The following is a 25293-nucleotide window of genomic DNA, read 5'->3' on the forward strand; positions in this document are numbered from 1 at the left end:
GTCAGTAGATGGCTGTAGAAAAGTATGTTGAACAATTTAGTGTTAGCGCAGTGAGATTGTGGAAGGCCTTGACCTGACTGGTTGCAGCTTTTATCTGGAGTGCATTTACAGAGATAAAGCGGAAGCAGGGTGAGACTTTAGCGTGCTTGGCAATAGCATGTGGATTGAGCAGCTATAGGTTTTTTTTTTTTCTTTTTCTTTTCTGTTCTTTCCCTGCTTGTCACCTTGTGGTTTTTCTTTTTGCAAAAGAAAAGGGGCAGATTGCTTTGAGATCTCACCGCTCAGCGACCTCACCTTACCTGGCTAAGAACATTTTTATAAACTTGCTTTTACCATAAGAAGGTATTGAACTTTCATGCAAATTCTTTATTGAATTAGGGGCTAGAAAGTCTCTGCTTGCAGTCCAGGGAGTGGCATGTGTGTGCGTGTGTGTGTGTGTGTGTGCGTGTGTGTGTAGTCCATGTGTGCCCCCCTCCCCTCCCCTCCCCTCCCCTCCCAATCACCACCTTGCTTACTTTTGCCTGCACAGTTGTTCCTGACTGCCTTAGTGCACGGACCTGCTCATTAAAAAGACACTGCAAGAACTGTTACCTAAGCAAGGCTTGTCAGTATAAAGAAGAGGAAGAAAAAAGGGTAAAATAAGTTAGAAAGAAAATAAGGGGAGAAAGACAGCCAGAAGCCTTTTTTTCCCCACGAGCAAAAAGAGCTGCTGAACAACTGTCATTCTAATAAATAAAACAAAATCTTGTATAAAAAGAAGAGAACTGTGAGCACTTGACAGAAAAGGGCAAGAGCGTCTTCCCAGTGGTTTCAATATCTTAGCTGAAGAACTTGCTTAAGTCAGGAGATTCTGTTCACTGTCGGAGCCCGTGATTCCTATTTCAAGATGATGATGTATTTGTGGGTAGGTAGTGTTTATCTCTGTGACTTTTTGTTTTTACTCTTTGGTTTGTGTATTGACTTAGTAAAAACATTTTAAGCGACAGAACAGCAAATATATGTTTTCAGCAGATTTGTGTAATAAGCAAGAGTAGCCTTGGTTCAGCAATTCACATTAGTATTAGCATATTTCAATTTGCTGTTATTAATTAAATGGTCAGTTCTTCTATACTCTTAGGGAATGTATTTGGTTTGGTGAGTCAGCATAAGTGTTTGTTATTATTTGGCTTGCTTTTCATTGATTTCAAAGATGCACAATGGGTTCAATGTTCTCTGTCAAGTTTAAATTGTTTGCATCCTCAGAAAAAATGTGCTATATAGAACTGTTGAACACTTCATAGTTAATGTATTGGATCTTTTTCATACAGTACATGCAGTAGTTTTACTGTATTTTGCTTATTTAAAAATGTATATTGATAAGCTAATGTTGGACTAGAAAGGTTTTTTTTTTTTACAACATCATACCCTCAGGAGAATCAAACAGTTGGCACTTGACTGCTATGTGCCTTTGTCAGATAACTCAAATGCATTAAATGTTTCAAAAGTACACACATCTCACAAACTTGACTTGTGCAACTTTAACTACACACAAGGCTAGAGGAGTGACTTGCTCTTTTAGAAAGATGTTGGTGTACTCTGGTAACGTGTGTCTGATTTGTTTCTCGTTGTTGAATCAAAGAGTTGTACTTACAGCCATATTAATCATTTCTATTTTGATTCGGTCCTTTTTGATGTGCACTCTCAAATTAAATAAAAAGATGATTAATATGGAAAGGAAGTATAATATTATATATATATATATATATATATATATATATATATATATATATATATATATATGTAAAAATAACGTGATATCTTGCAACAATTGTAAGTCGCCCTGGATAAGGGCTTTTGCTAAGAAATAAATAAATATATATATATATATGTGTGTGTGTGTGTGTGTATATATATATATATATATATATATATATATATATATATATATATATAGACATTACATTATATAAGGTGAACACAATTTTAAGCTATATGAAATAAATGTGTTTTAAAACTGGTAAAATAAAATAAAAAATTGTATATATTTTAACATGTCTTAAAATACATTTTCTTTTTGTATCGTTTTGTATGATATATCTCTATGTGGTCTGTGGACTGGACTCCAAACTCTCCAGTATACACATATCAAATGTTGGTGAACCAGATTTAAGAAGCTATAGTATAACTCATTTCATTATTTACAAATAATGTATTCAGTTTTAATAATTGTCTAAAGATTTTGCCTAACCTTTCTACCAAATATAAGAAAACTGAAAAATGGTGCATTGACATAACTATTGAGGAGGGAAACTCCTAACAATGCTTCTTCCTATTGCTGTCCCTGCTATTATCACTGAATCTCTTAGCTCAGGAAACGTTGCACAAGCTAATCGGTCATGCAGTGCATTTAGAGCAACCAGATGACTTGTTCCAAGAGGAGCCTCAGAAGATGAAAGCCAATCGCTTTGAACAAATCTGAATTAGTGCACTGGCTTAATTTAAATCTGGCTACAAAATAAATTAACATTAAAGAAAGGTATTTCAGTTTGAGTTGTTTTATTTATTTGTTTATTTATGTATTCTCAAAAGCCATTCTCTTTCTGGTGTGAAAGCTCTTTAAATATCTGTGTTTATTTTTATTTTTTTAAATTAAAATTAAAATTTTAAAATAAAGTTTGATTTTGATATACTTTTTCATATGTTATCCATGTGATTTAATTTTCAAATTGCCCAAATCGATAAAGAAGAGATGTATTTACAGTGTTCACACTGATCTGTGCTCTGTGGATCCCACATAGGACTTAAAATGCATTTGTTCAAATAGGTGTGTTCACATAATTGAATTCAATATTTTAACTAAAACATTCTAATGATCAATGCTTGCAATAGGAGTGATCGGACATCACAAACCAAAGCGAGTCCACCCCTCAGTGGTGTTTTAAAAAAAGAACAGCTGACATCCGTGCTTTTCTGTTTCTGGGTGTATTTTTACTAGCAGAGAGACTGTAATACCTGAAGCAGTCTGTATTTTAGTAATGCCTTTTTAAATGTGAAGTTTAAAAAAAAAAGCCTCCCCACCCCTTGTATTTACACAATATCCAACACTTTATTAAGCTTCTTCTTTCGTGTTCGAGGTTCTAGCTAGAACGAAAGGTGAGGACACAAACAATTTTAGCTTGAATACAGTTTGTTCTCAAGTCATCTTTAGTGGTGTACTCTGCTTCATTATTATTATTATTATTATTATTATTATTATTATTATTATTATTATTATTATTATGATGTAATGCCATGCCAATATGTAATGATAAAACACACACATACAGTGCTGGACAGAACCTAGTTAAAACGATGATCCCACACAGAATTTATTTTGACATTTTGGAACTGGGAAAACATCCAGACACTTACATCAGGGACAAGAGTGGATTTTAAACTACAAAGCATCTTCTCTGGTAAACTATGGGTGTTAGCGAAGTTAGTATAATCAATTTTTCTAAAAGTGCATTTCATTATACAGTAATTCTGTGTTGCACGGTTTAGTTTTGTTTTTCACATATGATGTCTGTGAAAATAACTAACTGGTAGTGTGAGCCATCTCTTATGTATTTCTTCTTAATGATTTTCTCCTACATGGTTAGTTACAAGATATATTTTAGATGACATATTATACGTTATAAATCAGCTATTTGTTTATTGCATTATACTGTATAGAAAATAAATTATTATTATTAGTATTATTATTATTATTATTATTATTATTATTATTATTATTATTTAGAGAAATATTTCTATTTTCCTTTAATAAATATGGTTTCTGATGGAAAGATAGGCAAGGGTGTTCCCAGACAGTCTGAAGTTTGATTTCTCCAAAAGGTGTATTTTTGCTTCTGGCTTTTTGCTTAAGGTAACAGATCTGTTTTTAACTTGATTTACATTCCTAACATTCCAGTCACAGGATAGTACTTGTGTCACATGAATGAAGTTCTGATGCTTATAGTTAGGCAAAAGAATAATAATAATAATAATAATAATAATAATAATAATAATAATAATAATAATAATAATAATAATAATCATCATCATCATCTTGGAGCTTGTATTTATTCTGTGATTCAGTCATGCAGACATTTAGATCATTGTATTGTACAGTATACTTTTAGATAATGGTATTGCACCCAATACCAGCATATTACTTCAGAATTTGAAATTGCAAATTTGAAACTGAATTAGAAGGTGACTCATAACCCGTTGCTCGGCTTTGCAAGAGTCATTTGTGAATGTCAGTGCGCTAAGGTGTAAGAATTTGAGTGAATTTATTATTATTTTTATTATTATTAGTCGTAGTAGTAGTCATAGTAGTATTGGTTAATATGTCTAGCTTACACATATACATTCATTTAATTGTATATTAAAATATGCACTAAGGATAATGTGAACCAATGCTTTAAAGCAGAATGCATATTTTATTAACGTGACAGACACTGATGAATGATGGATGAAAAGCCACGGTACCTACAGTAGTTGTCACATGAAGATGCACTTTAAAGGAAATGTCCTTTTTCTTTTCTTATTTGTATTTGCATTTGGAAAGCTTTTCATATATATATATATATATATATATATATATATATATATATATATATAATTTCATTAATTTCATTATTTCATTTCATTAAATATGTTTCTATTTCACAGATGCACATTTAAGCTAAGTCTGAATTCTGCATAGTTGATAATTACAGTATTACAGTGGGCCACCTTCTTCCCTTCTCTCCTAAGATTTCTACAGAATCTAAATTGAGCTTGGCAACAATTGAGCACGTAAGCGGTAGTTGATAACACATCAGCAAATTAAATTTGTTTTGACACAAACCCTCAGTCAAAGTACACAAACACAAATTGCATTTTTTTTTTATTCAGCCATACAAAGATAATTGTGTGTGAAAATAGAATACTGTTTTGACATCCTTCCGAATAAAAGGCTTTAGAGCAAGTTAAGAAGTCAGTTGAGTATATCAATGTGACATTTTCTGAAACGCAGTAAATTCAGGAAATAAATGGGTATTAATGCATTATTATGTGATTTCTCAAAATACATAATTATATCAAACCATGATGTCAAACATTTTGCAGACTATGTTCTTTTTTTACACTGACATTAAGAGTCAAGTGATATGTATTGCGTTTTTCTGCATTCAATTCTGAGCTTTGAAAAAAGTGAACACAATATAATAATAGTTAATGTAAGAATATCAAATCAAAATGAGCTTGAATTGTTACTGCTTTTTATAAAGCAAAAGTCTTGTAATATAGTGAGACTGTGCTCAGTAAAATATGAAAACAAATATACCTTGTTAGCAATTATAAAACGGAATGTTCAGATGCTGCAAGCTGATTGGCTGCTGAGGGTTTTAAACCGTGCATAACTTATTGTTGTCTAATTACAGTTCAATTAATAAATTATCAATATACAACATATTAAACTCGCAATGGAGAGCCTGAGTATAGTTTTGTATTACTACTCTATTGTGCCTTATTACTTGTTTTTCTCGATCATTTTCGCTAAAAGCAGTATATATATTTACAGTCGCTAAGTTTTTAGCCATGTTTTAATGTTATTTTAGCCGTTTTTGCTAGTTATCCCCCGTCGCTTCGTGCCTCCAACCCAACCACAGCCAATGCAATGCAGCTAATGCACCACAACCCACGTCCTGTCCTGTGTTATCCCTTACTTCCTTACTTAACTGGACACTTATTCACCTTTACCTTGACCTTAATCTCTCAAAATAAAATGCTGTTCAGGACAAACAATGCTCTGCAGTCAAAGAATTTGTATTTCTTTTCTGTAGTGAGAAACAGTGCTTTGTGTTTCGCAGCATAATTCTGCTGACCACTCTGTTCAGTAACTGGGGCAGGCCAATAGATCATAAATGATTAAAGATGTATCTCTCTTTCTGGCTGCTTTCACATACTTGCCAACATTTGGAAACTGTTCAGCGGGACGCTCGTCCCGGGGGCAGGGGGGGGGGGGGGGGGTCATACACATAATACACATGGGAGGGGTCATATGCAAAAAGCACTCATTATCATATAATAGACGTATCCCCCCAACTCAACACCATACGACCATCATGACAGTAAAAATAGACATAATGAAGCGTTCTTACCTTTGTATCAGCAGATGTCTCAGCCGCACGAAGAGCACAACGTGTGATTTTCACTAACTCTGCTGTGCAGAATAATTTTTTTGTTTTTTCTATGGGTAAATATCGGGACTTTCTTCCTATGCATCGGGACGCGGGACATTTGCTAGGAAATCGTGACTGTCCCAACCATATAGGGACTGTTGGCATGCATGCTTTCAGTCAATGTACTCCTTCCTCTCTACTAAAAAGAAATGATAAGAGAAGAAGAATGGGCACAGAACCGCACCACATCAATAGTGATAGTGGTGCTTGTTTTATACAGTATTGAGTTAAAGAAAGTCTTCCTATAGATACAAAAACAACAGCCTTAAAAGCCTTACAAATGTTGTCCACCTTGAAAATAATACTGGGATTTTGCTTCGCCTCCTAATACAGCTGTAATAAAAAGCTGCCCTACAGAGATGTAAGAAATGCTGACGAAGGTTAATGAAAATGAGCATGTTAATGTTTTGAATGTCAGTACACACACATGGTGTAAAACGAAATGGCTAACCTGGTCGCACACTGTCACCCTGCCCGCTCAACATGCCACTGTAATTCATGTCCAAGAGTTGTTTAGGAAATACCTGCTAATAAACCACTCCTGTCGGGCTTGAATTATTAACCCTAATGAGTTCATGTAGTTGCAGGATCACCTATAGAAACAGTGGCAGCTCTGTAATGGGGACTGTTTTGTTATGCGGACCCTGGCTCTGCTATTAAAAGAGTGCAGCTACATGGGTTTGCTGTGGCTGTGAGGTTCAAGTGAAAATGCAAAGGGAAAGAGTAGAGAAAGGCATCCATGATAATGATCACAACTCCATCCTTGAATCAAGCCTTTCTTCATTAGTGTTCTGAATGCAGTCACCATTGTGTAGCTTAGTTAAGTTGATATTTAGATGGTGGTTATCCAAACAGTTTATTTAATTATTTGATAAAGGTTGCCCTTAGTTCTAAACCATTATTATTATTATTATTATTATTATTATTTATTTCTTAGCAGACGCCCTTATCCAGGGCGACTTACAATTGTTACAACATATCACATTATACATTATTTCACATTATACAGATATCACATTATTTTTACATACAATTACCCATTTATACAGTTGGGTTTTTACTGGAGCAATCTAGGTAAAGTACCTTGCTCAAGGGTACAACAGCAGTGTCCCCCACCGGGGATTGAACCCACAACCCTCCGGTCAAGAGTCCAGAGCCCTAACCACTACTCCACACTGCTGCCCATATGTGAATTACACTGCAGTAAGGTGGCTTTATACAGTATCTCTATGGAGGAGAGTGTGTGTGTGTGTTGGAGTGTGTGGACTTGTTAACCATTCATAAATAGTACAGCTGTCAAAACCTCTAAACGAACATGTGGCAGTTATATTTTGCATCTCTGCAACTAAATGTAATATTCCTTTATAGAATATAACTTTTTTTGCGCTTTTTTATTAACTTCACATATGTTATTTTTGAAGCACAAAAAATGCAATCTCAAGACATGATCTGCAGAATTCTTGAAAAATAAAATGTTTACTGCACTTTTCTTTCTACACAGCTGAAGAAGGGCTTTTGTCCAAAATGTCCTGAAATAAAAGACATTTTAATCATGTAAACCTTTTGTGTACATGCAAAAAAAAATTACTATATAATATATATATATATATATATATATATATATATATATATATATATATATATAATTAGGTATTCAGTTAATAGAAATGTCCTGTAAAAAGCATGTGGCTTACAAGCCTCAATGATCCTCATTCTGTTTTCCACAGGGATTTTTAATAAAACATGTAGCTGCCTAGTCTGTTGCCATCTGCACGGCTTCTGCTGTTGAATAAATATGTTCTCTTTATTATGAGCTCACACACAGAAACACACATACATACTAAAACAAAGCACAATTTAATAACGTAGAACCTTGCTATGAATTTCAAGCATCTTCAAGAGCATTTTATTCAATAGAATGCTATATTATGGAGGTGCATATTATATTCATCCCATACCATGGTGATCAGACAAATGGACAGGGATGTAGACAAGTGGGTTTGAATGAAAGGCAGGTCAAAAATTAAACCAAAGGATCCTGGCAGCTCACTCACAACACATACATGCAAACGCACATCAACACTAGTGGAGACATATGGAAATGAATGAAGGCAGGAATTAAAAGAAGTGGCAGAGTGATATAAATGATAATACCTTGCTTTGTGTAAAGGTTTTTTTTTTCTGCAAGGATGAGGGACTTTTCAGAAGTTGCAAGGTTTATGAAATTGCTGCATGCTGCAAGCCCAACAGTCTGGATTAAGCAAGCTTGTCTGACTTTATGGACTGTCTGACATTACTAGGAGTTGCATCGTGCCTCACAAAGTCCATTAAAAGGACACAGTCAATCAGCATGTTGTAATTTACTGTGAATTCAAACTAATCACAAAAGCGGATGTTATAAAGCTGCAGTGGTTCTTGCATTTGTTCAGTTTTTTAATTAAAATGTGATTCCAGGTTAACTGTTTACTACATTCCATAGTGTACCCTTCAGTAGATTCTGTTTCATTAGAGACCCTGCAGTATTTGATTTCCAGTTTCTTTACCTTCCTTAAAGGTAATTCGGTTTGCAGGCACAAACACACGTCAATAGGAATATCTTCTGCCAGTTCAGTTAAAATATATGTAAATAAAAAAATAAGATAATTAAAAGCACCTCTTCATGGGGTTAAAAAAACAACAAGTTTTTCTTTTATATGTAGCATTTCCTGAAATAAAAGAGTAATTGAAGAAAATACTCCTGGGCAGTGGGGTAAAGGGGGGGTACTTTTAGTCAGCCCACATTTTTGACCTATATCGGAATTCTGTAAGGGAATCAGGGTTAACACATCTACTCATCTTTAAGAGTGTCAAGGGATTTTAATGTCCGCCAACTGGACATCGGTTTAGTATGTGACCGATGGAATAAGAATTGAACAGGAAAAGGGGGAGCTGAAAAGTCTGAATAATGTATAGATACCACTTCTGGATACTCTTGACTAAGTTTAGTATGTGATAAACTAAATGGCACCTGGGGGTGTTCAGAAAATTGATTTACTTGGATAATGGAATTATTATAATTATTATTACATTCCCATTAAGAAACCACCGGAACTAACTGAGGGGTAGGTGTACTAAGATGGGCCAGTCGCAGAGCAGACATAGCACCATTTGCATTCTCGTTACCATACTCAATAAAGTAAACATGTTAGCGTATGTACTAAGAGAAAATATGTTAATGAAGACAGACGCAGTATACTAATTTAAATATTTGTTGGGTCTTCTTAATGAGATCTCTAGCATTATACATTACGAGAGTCGAGCAACATTGTTCAAATAAATAGCAGGAGTTGAGTTGTGGTTTGTTAGAGCAGAGGGTGCCTGAAGGAAAACATCTATGTATGCAAGGGTGCAAGAATCAAAATATAAATGTCATTTGTATAATGAATTCTGTTCCGTCTTCATTTTACCTATTTTAAAAATGAAAGGCAGTTTAATCCCATCCGAATCTATAGTGGGGCCCCCAGCTTCACCCCCAAATAAAAAATGTGTTTCTTTCAAAAAGCTTTTCATAATCATACAATAGCCTATCGCTAAAGTGGATATGTTTGTCCGATATTAGAAGGTGTTGGGTTTAAAAAAATAATAAAAAAAAGTTGCACACACATACATTTATAGTGCTCAATGTGTTTTAAATTTATAAATAATTGTGCTGAAATAACACACATGTGTTTTGGGTAGGGTACACATTATATTATGAAAAAATATCTAAATCTGTACAGTAGGCTTGTACACTGTACAGTGCAGTAGTAAAATCAAATACATACCTAGCACACTTTCTGTTTACTTTAGCCTGTAGGCTACCGGTAACACAAATAAATCATGCTGCTGCATTGCACACATTGGTGTACAATGCAAATACAATAGTATTTTAAATTGAAACTAAATGATTTTAGCATTTTATTTGTAATTATTATTATTATTATTATTATTATTATTATTATTATTATTATTATTATTATTATTATTATTATTAACTTGGCAGCCTAGTCAATTAACACAAAATATATCATGGTGCCGCATTGACAAGTTATGATACTTACAGGGCACAGTGAATTATTCACGTTAATACGAATTTCAAGGGACCAGCAACAAATTTTGCATTATACCACTGTTTCATATTATCATGTGTATCCTATAAGCCAAATGTATACTGTCCGTTTGTATTTAAGTTAGTCAGGGATGCAGTGCTAAACTGTGCAAACCACCTGCACATTAATAGAATAGGTGTGTTTCCTATTCCTATACAGATGCTCAGAATGAGCTGGAGGGTTAGCGCCACATGTGTGCAGCCTATTGCTCCCCACACGTTGGGGAAACCAGAAATGTCATAGAAATTTGTTTTCAAAGCTTGTAAGCACACCCTGCTTTTAGGCCAACATAGGTATTTCGCTGTTCACCTCAAAAATGCATTGGCCAGCAACAATTGCAACTGTTTAAAACATTCTTTCAAAAGTTCTTAAAAAATGGATGCAATTGTCTGCAGCTTTCATACATCTCATTATAATATTTGAGAACCCGGATTTGCACTCTGCATCTCCACCCCCTTTTTGCGAATTTATGGAGGAAAGCCCATAATTACATATTCATCTGAGGTTGAACCAGTTATCAGTTATCAAAGAGTTATCTTTCTGTAAAGTTAAATATGTTTGGGGAAGAGACCATTTGGTGTGAACTTCTTTTAAATAATGAAGTACCTCACAGTAAAGTCTCTGCTGCAGTAGTTTGCATCTCTCTTCCTACAATAGCAGGGTGTTGCCTCTTTGTGCTGCTCTATTATTATTTGTTTATTTAGCAGACGCCTTTATCCAAGGCGACTTACAGAGACTAGGGTGTGTGAACTATGCATCAGCTGCAGAGTCACTTACAACTATGTCTCACCCGAAAGACAGAGCACAAGGAGGTTAAGTGACTTGCTCAGGGTCACACAATGAGTCAGTGGCTGAGGTGGGATTTGAACCGGGGACCTCCTGGTTACAAGCCTGTTTCTTTAACCACTGGACCACACAGCCTCCTTATAACCAGGATTACAGGATCAGGTGTTCTTCTCTCTAAGTGAAGGTCTTTTCCCCATAGTTCTGTGAGCCAGACCTGTAGTCAACCTTTAAAATCAATGCTTCATTGTGCTGTTCTTATTATTTTGGAAGTGGTATAGATATTTTAATACGCGCCTCACAATCTCAAAACAGAAAATGGTATGGCATGTAAATGTAGTGCTTTCTTTTACCTTTTTTTAAATGCTAAATGTCTTTTTTTCAAAACTGCACAAGAAACCTAAATAACAAAAGGAAGAGTGCGGCAGATATGATTGATGGAATTAGCAACAACCCCTTTAAGTCATTTATAAGGGAATTGTCTTTAATGATGAGCTCATATAAAAGAGTGTCGCCAGCATACAGAACAGACTCAATGACAACAAAGAAAAGCGCATTGTAGTAATACATAAGAAACATCATTTAACAGTATAAAAGGGGATTTGTCTTGTGTTACAATTTTGGTGCCATGAAGACCCAATAAAAGCTGCACACTCTTTTATGGGGAATGTCTTAACTCACTGGAATTCCATGCACGGTTATATTTGGCTAGCATGTGGAACTGTCAAACATGTAGCTGCCTATGGAGAACAAGAGGTGTTCCATAAAATACTGTATATAAATATGCAGTGCCATTTTGCTTTGCAGCTGTGAAAATCTTAATACTGACTTGCAACAATATTCATATGTATTGAATGTGCTGTCTCTGAATCATGAGGGTCTGGTGCCCCCATCCTCCAAGTTTGAGCGCTCTGCAGTACAATGTGGTCAACTGTCTATATAAACATACTGCATATTTAAATACATGTATATTAGAATTGATATGTGTATATATTCATATATATTGCAAATTCGGTACCATTGCAGAGGGTAGTAACAGAATTAAAAAAAACAAAAGCCGAACAAAAGCAGTTGAAAAGGGAAATGCAGGAAGCAAAGTAGGTCTTATTATTGATGTGCTTACTGCTTCATTAAATCCCCCTTAAGGACTGCAGAATGGATATGGATCATTTGCAATAATAATTATGCAGTGATCGATTGATTGTGTCTGACAATGTACTTGTCCCTGTGAAATGCAAAGTCCATTCATTCTAGACAGTCAGATTCTTTTCTTAATAATATGCATATTGGGTACGTATTCCTTCTGTTCCTTAAATCTACAGCTTGATCATCACTATTGACCGGTCTGTAAACAAGATATTGAGTCTTGATGTAATAGCCAGGTCTGAAAAATACATGCATTGAATTATTTATGTATTTATTTTATTTTATTTATTTATTTGAGGTGAATTCACATTAATCTTACTATTGCTATACTTTCAAATCACTGTTTTAATAATTTGCAATTAACTAAATAATTGAAGAAACCAATTTGTCACATAAAGAATTATATCTTTCTCATTATTTATCCAGATTAATATTAAAATACAAATATATATATATATATATATATATATATATATATATATATATGAGTGTGCGTGTGCGTTTGTGTGTGTTACAATTAAAGGCATACCATTAATGTTTTTTTCTCTGTCCGGTTCATTCTAAAACCCAAAATCCAAACCCACTGAGTGCTTGCAATTATATTTCCTCTGTATTTGGTTTTAATCTGTTGATTAATCCAGTATTGAAAATTATTCAATGGTGCATTGATTTTAAATTGATCCTTCTAAAATACTTTTAGTCTAAGATAAATGAATGTGTACCATTTTCATAATGAATGGATTTTACATTTTAAATGCATGTACATCTTCAGACCTGCCTGCTGACCTATCCAACTTTACTGAAGGATGAGCTCCAGTACATCTGCATGCATCTGATGGGTGTATAGAAGCCCATTTCAATCTTTTCATTACCACAGTAACTAGGGTAGAACGGCTTGGTGTGCCACAATAAGTATAGTCCTATTGCATTCTTGTATTAGAATCGTTTTGGTTTTTTTTTTTAAGTAACCAATTTACATAAAAAAAATGGTAAATGCAAAAAAAATCTTGGCCATCAGAAAAATTAGCGTGAGGAGTGCTTGCTGAGAAATCCTGGTGTCTTACAATATATAGCACAATATGTTATAACTAGGGCTTCTGATTTTCGGTTTTAACCGATAAAACACCCCCGATACAAAATAAATGAAATCGGTTGATAGCCAATAAACACCGGAAAACACCAGAAAAACTGTGGAAATGGTTAATCAGTTCACTTTGACTTTACCCTTTTCCCTACTACAAAAATAATAAATACATTTTCCAAAAGCAATGTCCCATCTTCCTGACTTGTATCTGTCATTGATTTGTTCTGAATACTTTAAACCTGCACCAACTGTTGAGTGACAGCACATTCCTACATTTCTATTGGAGACTCATCTTGCGAGATTTAAAACGAGATTACAATCAGGATGGAGGCTTGTTAGCGGGATTTAAAGCTGTATTAAGATACAAAGGATTTAAAACAGAATTGTGGCAAAATGTACAAAAATGCCTTCACACAAAAACCCCAGAAGAATGTGCCTGTCACCGTAGAGATTTCGTTGTGGAAGACAGCAAAGGAAAGAAGGTACTACTTAAGTGTGCAAGTACTGTCGAGTTACTTTACATATTTTGACACAAAAGACGCTTTAAATAAAACTTGAAAATAGCTAAAAATTAGCACCGAAAAATACAATTAATAAAACCCTAGTTATAACATAGACACGATGCGTTGTGTGCTGTCCTGTGCTAGATTCTGCATTTGCTACTTTTTGCTACATCATAGAATTGAGCAACCTGTGGTGCAAACATTACTCAGTGCGGAAGATGATAGGGGGTTGAAGTGGTGCTCAAGATTGGAAAACAGGTTGTTGATGGGGAACTATTCATGTTTGGTTGATTTACTTCTATAAAATTGGGAATCTAAGTGCATTCCAAAAGGAATACACAGCAATGCTTTACATACAACAATTAAAACAATACAAGATACAATCCAATATACATTCATCAAATCTGGGTAGTAGTGGAAGGTCTCTTTAGCAGAATTGATCCAAAATCAGGATAATAATTGCAAACACAAACCAATTAATCTATTTTAATTCAATATTGGGATCATGACTGCTTGTATGGGAATGGTGAAGTAGGGCAATTTGGCCGCTGGTCCCGCCTGTTAAGGGGAGATGAAGAAGCCACCACCCTCTGAAAGAGGAACTGATTGGCGATGCCAGGATCAGCAGTGTGGACTGTCACGAAGCCACGTCCGTCTCCCTCCCCCCCACCGCCAGGGGGACTGCCTGCATTAAGGTGGAAGTTGGGGAGGTGGAGGGTAAGACTACAGCTGGGATTGTGACGGCAACACCCAGGTGAGTTTACCTGATATTTATATAGGAACGATCTAATGGGCAACTATTCAATAATCCTAGAGAGAGAACAATCATTCAATAATCCCTCCTCCAAATATCAACCTAAACTTCCAAAAGTTAACAGAAATTGGTAAGAAAAAAGTATCATGATCATGTATGCGATCCCCAAATGTTTTTCATTGTTGTTTTTCTAATATATGAAGGAAGGAAGCGTCTTATATGACTCCTGTCCACGTGAAAATAAACAAGTCGTGGAGCTGTGGAAATGTATTCTTCCATGGAGAATATTTGATTTGTTTTTTTATAATAGTAATATTCAAGTTAATGACAGAAGTGGCCGTTCTGTAGTTTTCCCACAGTGGTCCAAATGAAGTAATAAACATGTTGTGGTTTGTTGCACAATCCCAGGAAACATGACTTTTCATCACAAGAGACTTAACAGCACAGGATGCTTTCAGAAAGATTTTATTGCAGATTCTAACCTGCCTGAAAGGTCAAGAGCTGTCATGAACCTTGTTATTTTATTTTTGCTGTCTGAAGCAGGAGGAAGCCAAAATATAAAATTATTAAAATAGTGAGTTAAATGTTTATCAATTACTTTTCTTCCCTTGGGCATAAAGGCTCTATGCGTTTATGCCCAATAGAGAAACACGTCTTGATGGGTAACAACAGCAGACCATATGGAAGAGGATGGTATAGTTGGTGTCATTATTATAGGTCTGCTATGACAGCTCCCTTTCTGACACCCAAAGCCAACTATGCCATCTCTTTCTTATGAATGGCTGGTACAGCTCACACAAAAACTGATCTAGTGACTTTTGAACCTGCATGCATTTGGTTTTAGAACAGATGTATAGTATAAGTATGTTTAATATCAATATAAAATATAAAATGACAAAGCAAATTAATTGCATCTTTGAATAGGTATCTCAAAGCATCCTAGCATTACGTTTTTTTCCAGTTACACAGTACTGTACACACGATGTAATGTATATCAAAGCGATCTATTGTTATTTCTGACTTTTGATTTGTTACCGTTCTGCTGTAATTTTAAAAGGAAACAAACTGATTCACTTTTCCAATTCATATTGGTAAAAGTGTGCAAATTAAAGCATGGCTTGTTTGTAAGGAATCTGTTTTAATGGGATTAAAAAAAAAAAAAAAATGATGCTATTTAACTTCATATTAATCCAGCTGGGGTTTACCCCCCTCGTTAACATTACTACATACAAAACAAATACAGATAAATAAGGTCTACGATAAAACAGGTTTGTAAATCTTAGGATGGCGGTATTAAGACCAGCCACTGTTTAGATAATTAAATAGACCCCTCCTTGTTTGGTGCATAAAACATGAACTTATGAGCCGCATATGTTATTAAATATTTCATATTTCACAGTTCTTTCAGTTACATTGAATTTGTTTCTCATTCCAGGGCAAACATGCACGATTTACCACTGAGACAACTGCTGTTGTTTTTATACCATAAACCAAAAAGGCATTTCTCATTGCTAGAGAACTGTTTATCGCTCGACATTACACAAATAAATGAAGGCTCTACACATTAATGTGCGCCTCATGGCAGTGCACCATTTTATTCAGCTTTTTTTTTTTGTTAAGAATCCAATCATACCAGCCCTGCTCTTTTCTGTTTCATTACATTAATTCATAAGTTACAGAACTGCACTCCATGAAAATAAATATTTTAGGAGCTGGTGACAGAATTATGAGCTAATTAAAATCTCAGCACTGAAAAAGCAGTGCTATTAGCTCAATCCACGGAAGTGTGAAGTGTGCGGTTACCTCGCTGACACAAATGCAGGTTGATAATGGGAGCGAGGGGGCTGGTCTACTAAAGACACAATGTTGGTTTTGGATGAAAGGACCTCCGTGTGCGTGGGGATAATTTACAGATTTAAAAAAAAAATGGAAAGGGTTTTTTTTTTACAACCTTCTCTTCAGAGAAATCATCCTTTACATAGCTGTGTGAAATGCAATTAATTGCACTGCATTCCCACAATACTTCCTTATTTAAATGGGCATATTAAACATATAAATAAAAAAGGGTTGTGCGGTTCTAACCAACACAAGGTTTAAATACCTTTTCGACAGCTGAGTTAACTGTCCCTCATTTCGACCAGCAACTGTCAACTATAATTATTTATAGACCATTAACTCTGTAGGACTGAATTGAAACCAAAATAGATTTTTAAAAAATGTGCCTGTTTTTTTCTCTGTAGACTTTTTTTGCATGTTATTGCATTGATATAATAATTATGTAACTTTAGCTTTTGAATTGTGTTTATTATAAATGCAAAATGCATTTCTCCTCCACCTTTGTGGCTTTGTAGGGATTGAGGGGCAACTGGGGCATTTTTCCGAGACCTTCACTTATTGCTATCGTATTTCAAAGTCCATACAGTAATTATCTCTTAGGTAAGGTCCAACAGGAGCCTATGTGTGTAAATACAAATAACTATACATGTGGTCTTTAAGAAGGATCAGGGGCTTCCTATAGTGGTAAAACATGTACTGTAAGTATCAAGGAAGCCATTTACTTAATGTAATATAATCAATTATCTAAAGTATTAGATCATTGCTTATACATTTTTTTTTGTATTATTTTATATTATATTTATTTAGAGATGTGCAAACCATTTTAATTGGACTTTGTAAGAAGACAATGACAATATTGGGCCAACCAAAAATAGAATTATAAACAGTAACACTGTAAGGGGATGCGTTTTCTGCTACAATATTTGAATTATTTAAAGGAATGTACATCTTTTAGGCAGTGATACAATTCTAATTTTAAAAATCATTCAGCATGATCACTAAATTACAGTTTACCAGAATGTGTGTTTGCAAAATGATGTTTAAATCTTGGAATAATATTGACATTATAGAACACACAGCACATATTGTAAATTACTGATTGAAATGGCTTCTTTCTCCAGGAATCTTCATCATGGTCCGATCTTCCCTGGAGAGATGAAAACACCAGCAATTGAACTCAAAACTGTAACCCATGGAGTACATTGTGTAGAAATACGCTGTTTTAACCAGATCCTTCTCCATGCTACATTTGATTTTGTTTATTCTCTTTCTAAACCTGATTTTGAAAATACTGTAAAGTCTATTTAGATTTCATTTTGATATAGATCCAAGATACAAAGACGTTTCTTAATTGCCTATTTAAGATGACCTCAGGATTTTTACCTGAATTTGTGAATATCTTTTTTTTTTTTTTTGAATGGCCTCGGCTAGGAGTGAAGAGAGGCAGTATGGTATAGCACATTGACCACATTGATCCTGGTTTGGGATGTATGAGTATACATTGTGTTCCTATAGGTCCTTGGTAGTAATTTGGCCATTTCCTGCCTTGTGGATAGAACCCATCAAAGCATGTAATTTTCCACTTTAAGCTATTTGGCTCCTGTTAATAATATGAATCCTAATAAACTGCATTCTAGCTATAATAGTTCATAGCTATTAAAAATGTCCCTTGCTTCTGGTTTCTAGAGAAGCCTTTTTATACCCCCCTTTTATCAGATGGAATATCTTCTCCATTACAGGTAATGTCCACTGGCATACTGCATGTCCGAATCTAGTTTCAATTTAAGCATTCACACCTTTTTTCTTAGTTTTTGGAAAGGGTTACGGGTGCATGAAAACCTTTCTAGTGTACACATTTATTATCAAATCAGTTCAACAAGTGTTTTTTTTAAATGTTTTTATTACATAGATTTGATTAAGTGCTGTGGCACTTTGAGTTGGAATGTCATTCATGATTTGTTTTAAAATGGCTTGTGCTGATAATAATAATAATAGTAATAATAATAATATGCATACCGCTCAGAACCGCAAATGCAGTGTGACTTCTCATATTCAGACTGCGTAATATTTTTTTAAGTGGTTTATCTTGAAATCAGCAGTCAGATATGGGTGGAATTGTAAGTTCCTTTATAAATAAAAGCCATGCTTAGTTAATATTTCAGTGTATTTGTCAGGTTGATAACATTAGGTTCACCCGCATTCAATTCCAAGTCTTGCAATATTTGAAGTTAAATATTATGGCTCACAAAATTTAATACACACTCTGCAGAAATGCAGGAAATCACTTTAGCACTCTGCAGTTTGTTATGCTGGATAAAATTGACTGCCCAGCAAATACAATCGTGATAATAAAAAACGCTATTGGTGGGGGAGTGTAATGCATTTTCTAGCTTCAGTAAAGGCCTAGATGAAATTTATTAAGATTTTTGACTTTTTTGGGGAAGATCAATGAGGCTTTGCTAATACACTGGGAAGACCATGTTTAAGGATGTACGTTTTTGCTATCGAAATCCGCAAAGAGAGAAATCAAGCAGCATTTTGGAATTCAGCTATATTGTAACACGTTTTAGTGCTTATTAAGAGGGTTTTTTTTTCTCTCTAATGAAAAGCATTTATGAAGCATCTAACCAAATAATGCTTGTTAGGTGTATGCCACAGTCTTGCAATGGATCACTTACCAATACATGCTTTTATACATTTTCTAATAGGGTATTCACAGCCAGCAAACAATGGGCTGTATTCAATTGATCTAAACATTAGTGGATCAAAATACCACCATTCATTTAAATCACTATATAAGATCTTCCCTGGAATTTTACATATCTTTACATACTGAAATGCACTAAAGAGGCAGATGCACTCTTAGGTGTTTCATTTTCATTTCCTTGGTTCTCCCCTTTTTAAGGATTTCAATGGCAGTGTTTAGAACAGCCACTGTGTAGATCAGTTGAGCATACCCCCACTGACTGTTTAGTCTTCTAGGAACGTGTTGTTCTTCCAGATTTGTTCTGAAGACCCACATATTTCCAGGTAAACTCTTAAGTCTATAAAATGCCACGCTTCTGTGTAAAGGTTAAACAAAAAAGTAGGTATCCAGAGAAAGAAAAAGAAAAAACTTAATTGAAAACATATAACTACAACTACACATATTATGACTACTGCAACTATGATTTATTATTATTATTATTATTATTATTATTATTATTATTATTATTATTATTATTATTATTAGTTTTAAAAATTTAATCTCCATCTGAATAAAATATGATAATATTAGTGGACTGCTATGCGTTTGTCTTTGTACTCGCACTGCTTAAAGCCGTCATACATCTACACTAATATATTATAAAAGTAATTTTGGCAGAGCAGATTTAAACACAGCACATCACATTTCATGTACAACTGCCCAAGATTACAAACTTTTGTGTTTATGAAAAACTGTGGATGACACAGTATCACATTACTTCTTCATAGTCTGTCACCATAGCTGGTGCATTTTAGTCAAACTCCTTGATTAAGCTATCTTCCCCTCAGAGCCAGAAGGTCATATGTGCATTCCAGGTAGGTCAACAAAGATGGCCATTAAGTATGATTGCTAAAACAAAAATCTATATTTTGAAAAACAGGTTTCATGACATTGGACTTAAGACCATCCTTTTCAATGATTGGTATTCTTTAAAATATAGTTTATAACATATACGGTATGCATAACTGAACTGCAATTGATTTACAATTAGCACCGCTCAGATAGTATTAATTCTCTTAATTCTACTGTATGCCAGATCTAAATTTAACATCCTATTTATTACAACCAGAACAACATTAAGCCTTCCTGAGGTCAATTTTCACAAACACTGCAAATGAAAATGAACTACAGTTTTTACTGTAACTGTATCAAAGGTATTTAACCATAGGCAGTAACCATATATAGAGTCTCCTCACACAAATTACATACGTAAATAAAGTCACCATTAGTCAACATCACCCGATCTGCATCATATCAAAATGGCAGTAGAACGGTGACAGCCCCCTCAAATGGTCGATTAATTCAGAGATGCAGACACAGCACAAGACATCGATAGTGCAATAAAAACACCATTGGTTTTCTCTACTTCCTGGATAACATGTACCAGACAGCACATTTATTAATTTCATTGAATTGATGATTTATTTTACGTTCACCTTTGTACTGTATCAAAAGGTAATTTGTACCATTTTTATGAAAGGCGAATCTAGTAATGTTACAAAACTAGTAACAAGCAATTCAGAAGGTTCATTTAAGAAGTCAAAGGGTGTTTGTGAACAGTTTTTTAACAATACAATTTGGATTTTCCTTTCCTGAAAAAGGAAGCACATTTAATTTTGGTGTCCAGACTTATCTGGCCCTATGTACTATATGCTACTACCATTATAATAATAGTTTAATATTATGAAGTAAGTATACTGTATAAAGGAATTCAGACAGAAAAGTTTCTCCTTATTTATGCATGTTTTTTTGCCTTTTTTTGTTGTTGTTGTGGCAAAGCCTTTTTTTACAGCTCAGAGAATTGATGGACGTTATAGATTGTTTGTAGGGAAATGGAAATTTGTCAGCAGTTTGCAGTATGAACGCTGCGACTAGGTACAGCAGAACAATGTATTCTCAATGAGCATGCACAAAGTAAGATTTATGACTTTTGTAGCTCTGGTGACATTTCTTACACAGTTGCCGAGCTACAGCAAATTAAGGGTTCCTCCAGTACTATGGGGTGTGTTTTTTGTAATTAAGGAGAAGAGACAGAGGCAATAAGAAGGTAATTAAGGTAACAACTTGTGAAATATTAAAGTGTCTCTGTCTTTCATTTTTCGAATCCCAGAGCATAAACTTTGTAGTTGTTAATTTAATTGCTGATATTCTCTGACTCCCTAAAGAATATCAAGGATTAATCATCTGGTTCATTCTAACAAGAGATAAGGTCCTAAATGAATTGCAATTTTACCAATTTAACCCTGTCTGCCCTCGAATATGACACGATTAACATTTTTCAATTAGCAATATGCAATTACACTGTGGGCTCTGTCGAACCTCCACAGCCATTAAAGGGGCAGGGTCCATGTTTAAGGGCCAGTCACTGGATATAAAAAGAAAATACTGCATTTCCGCATCTTTAGTGATATATAACCATATGATATCTGATTTGCGTTTTAGCGACCCATTTGGAATATTAATCAAATGGTCTGTATTCCTTGTATGTGATCTGTATTACCCTTAAAGATTAATTTGACACAAATCACAAAGTTGTGTTATGCACTAAAGCCTAAATGTGTACAAGTGATTCCTGATGCAGGGAACATACTGGAGGTATCGGGAATAGTCAATTGCGAGCATGAAGGGTTTTACTATTGTATTCTCAATTCATCTCTTTCAAAATGTTGCACTCAATGTGCAAGCTGTCTTGGGCCAGATCATTTAAAATACAATTTTACATACAATTTTACATTTTATATAATACATTTTTGTAATTTAGCGTTAATACAGTTTCAAAGTGGGAGGATGGATCTCTGGCAGGTAAACTTACCTAAGCTTTGGGAGACGATAGTAGAGTGAATTCTACTTTGATATTCTACTTTCTATATTTTAATTGTATAAATTACCAACAGTCAATGTACTGTACACCTCCAGCAAGTATTGAAATAGCATGGTACATGCCTTATAGTTAATGTAAGAAATAACCCACGACAGCGTGTGTGGTAAGACAATTATTAGCGCCTGCCCTAGGTGCGTTGTGAGGCACGAGACCTTATCCCGAGTGCCTTCAACCACCCAGGATGTGCGGTAATAACTGTGTTACCTCACATCCTGGAGTGGGTTATTTTGCTTATAAAATGGCAAAAAAAAATTATTGAAAATAATTACACAAACTAGCTTTTTTTTTTTTTTTTTTTTTTTTTTTTTAATTTAGTCATTGCCAATTAGTTTTTTTATTATTTTCTCCCCAATTTGAAATACCCAATTATTTTTAGGCTCAGCTCACCGTTACCACCCCTGCGCTGACTCGGGAGGGGCGAAGATGAACACACGCTGTCCTCCGAAGCGTGTGCCGTCAGCCGCCCGCTTCTTTACACTCTGCAGACTCACAGTGCAGCCGCCTCAGAGCTACAGCGTCGGAGGACAACGCAGCTCTGGGCAGCTTACAGGCAAGCCCGCAGGCGCCCGGCTAGACTACAGGGGTTGCTGGTGCACGGTGAGCCGAGGACACCCTGGCCGACCTAACCCTCCCTCCCCCCGGGCGACGCTCGGCCAATTGAGCGCTGCCCCCTGGGAGCTCCCGTCCACGGTCGGCTGTGGAATAGCCTGGACTCGAACTCGCGACGTCCAGGCTATAAAGCGCATCCAGTGAGTGCTTTTACTGGAAGCGCCACTCGGGAGCCCCCAAACTAGCTTTTTTAAGGAAAAAAGAAATGTATTATGTATCCTTAATTATTTTTATAAAGGCGTAGTAATATTAATAGATCAGGTAAGTGAGTTGGTCTGTGATGTCATAGCCGTGCAGTAAGACAATTATTACCGCACGGTCATGTGATCATGTTCAGCCAATCACAGCACTTAATTTATCCAAGCCATTTTATAAATATATATACAGTAGTCTGTCACATATCCGACTGCGGTGGGACCAGAGTAAGGGTGTAATCTACAGTCTCTGAACTAATCTTCTGTGTTCAATAATAAACAAACTCCGGCTGTCACTGGTTTCGACTTGCTCACTCACTCTTTGGTATCCAACCCTAGTTCTGGTTCTCACTCACTCACTCACTCACTCACTCACTCACTCACTCACTCACTCACTCACTCACTCACTCACACACACACTGTGCTGAAGAGCTTGATTATGGCAGATAAACGGTTAGGGCGGATATGTTTTGGGCGGATACCCGATGGATTACTGTATGTGTGTGTGTGTGTGTATATATATATATATATATATATATATATATATATATATATATATATATATATATATATATATATTTAAATGGTACTATTTATTACAGGCATGGTCTGTAGTGACTGAGGTTTTAATGTGGAATGCCACGAGCAGAACTAGCAGTACGACACAGCAGGAACATAGGAACATTAGGCATAGGAAAAAAATATCTCAAGACTCAATCACAAGTCAAGTACATTCCATTTCATTAAATCATCATAGGTCTGGGACTCCATTTTGTGAGTCAGTGAGTATATCAACTACATCAGTAGATCAGCTGCATGATGTACCACTTGGCTAAGATACATTACTGTCTTCAATGTAGAGTTCATAATGTTTCTGTTCAAAACCTTGTATTTCCAGTATATGGTTGGAACTAAGGTGAAGCGACACTGCTGTGCAGTTACTGCACCACAACTCTTGTTTCCATTTTAAGAGGACTGCCAGAACGTGTGTAGGTCAATACAGAACAATATACAACATGTCACCTTTTTGTCCAGCATTCCAAGATCCTAAAAAATTAGGGCAGAATTGTTTGGGCACAAAATTTCCGAAATTATTGAGTAATCCGAATTTTAAAAAATCAGTTTCAGTCCCAGACCTATGTTGCATGTTTTCAACACAGGAGCCAGAGTCACCAGCAAGGAAATAAGATCATTTTATTTGAAGATCTCCATTGGACCTTAAGATTAGTTGATGCTTCTTTTTTTAATCTGCCTAAGATTCACTAAGGTAATGCTATATTTTAGAGCAAGCATGCTTGTCACCTATGTTTCCCCTTATATGCATGGATAGGGAAGCTTTGCAGGTTGGTTTACAAAGGACCCTTCTGTAGATTCACAGCCCACTCTTGCTTTGATTGACTGTATTTGAGCTAACTATGGAACATACCTACCTGTTCTGTTGAAATACCAGTTTAGTTGCTCTCAGATCTAATGTTTTATCCACAGAAAGAACAAAGGTAGGGTTTCAGGCCTGGCCTTGGACCTCTATCTGCTGTGATAGTGTCACTTAACTTTTTTTCAAGTATGAAAGTACAGTAATGTGCAGTTCTTCGTTACCTTAGTGTTTTGTTAGCGTATCGTGCATGGAGGAGAATTGCATTTGCTTTTTACTTAGCTTGCATACCGTAACGCCTGGAAAAATCATGTGACTGGAAGTATTTAGACAGCATCCTACTGTACACACATCTCATGTTCAATAGCCAGTATCATTCATATCTGGTTCCCAATTAGATCTCACAGCGCTGATTGTATCAGTTAAATATATTCATTTCCATATTAAGTGCTAATTGTCTTCTGTCATTTTTCATTAATACAATGTAGACAGACGGCAAAGTCAGAAGGTCAAGACAACTGCATTCAATTAATAGAACATCTTTGTTAATTTTTTCTTAGCTAAATTCCATTAGGCTGGAAGAAAGGCTAGCTACATAAATAAGAAGTTAAAAGGGGGCCAATTAGTTTCAGTTTGCACTCCTGATTGAAGATCTCTGGATGATCTTCATAGAGTTTGCATTCTGTCTACATAAATTTGGTGGACTGACAAAAAATGTATTCAGCAAATAAAACATAATTCAATCAGTGTTACTTAAAATAACAAGTTATTGGCTGTAGTGATGAAGTAATAGCTGAATAAAGCAATGCCATTTTCCAATGTTCTTTGGAAGGTTGGTTGGGTCCAAAAGAAGCACAGCCATTTAACCAGTGAAACCTACAGGAAAGTATGACAAATACCTAGGGATATAGTGTAATACCAGTACATTACCCTGAAGAAACCTTAACAGAACATTTAGCAAAGCATAGCGTTGTCATTAACACAATACATTTGCATCAGATATTGTCTAGTAGTCCTGATACGGTAGC

The 25293-nt window shown here is 35.3% G+C and overlaps 1 protein-coding gene across 25 annotated transcripts in view; it reads left to right on the forward strand.

Moving 5' to 3' along the window:
• Positions 1-25293, forward strand: part of LOC117418161 (RNA binding protein fox-1 homolog 1) — a 790080-nt gene that overhangs the window by 551378 nt on the left and 213409 nt on the right. The window contains exon 1 of one of the 25 annotated variants that reach the window (XM_034030819.3): positions 543-904. The exons of the other annotated variants lie outside the window; for them this stretch is intronic. Within the exon in view, the coding sequence (XP_033886710.2) occupies positions 887-904 (18 nt within the window). The 5' untranslated portion in view covers positions 543-886. Of the gene's footprint in view, positions 1-542; positions 905-25293 lie in introns of those variants that run through there. 25 annotated transcript variants of the gene reach the window in all.

Source organism: Acipenser ruthenus, chromosome 13, assembly GCF_902713425.1.
Source record: "Acipenser ruthenus chromosome 13, fAciRut3.2 maternal haplotype, whole genome shotgun sequence".
Taxonomy (NCBI): Eukaryota; Metazoa; Chordata; class Actinopteri; order Acipenseriformes; family Acipenseridae; genus Acipenser; species Acipenser ruthenus.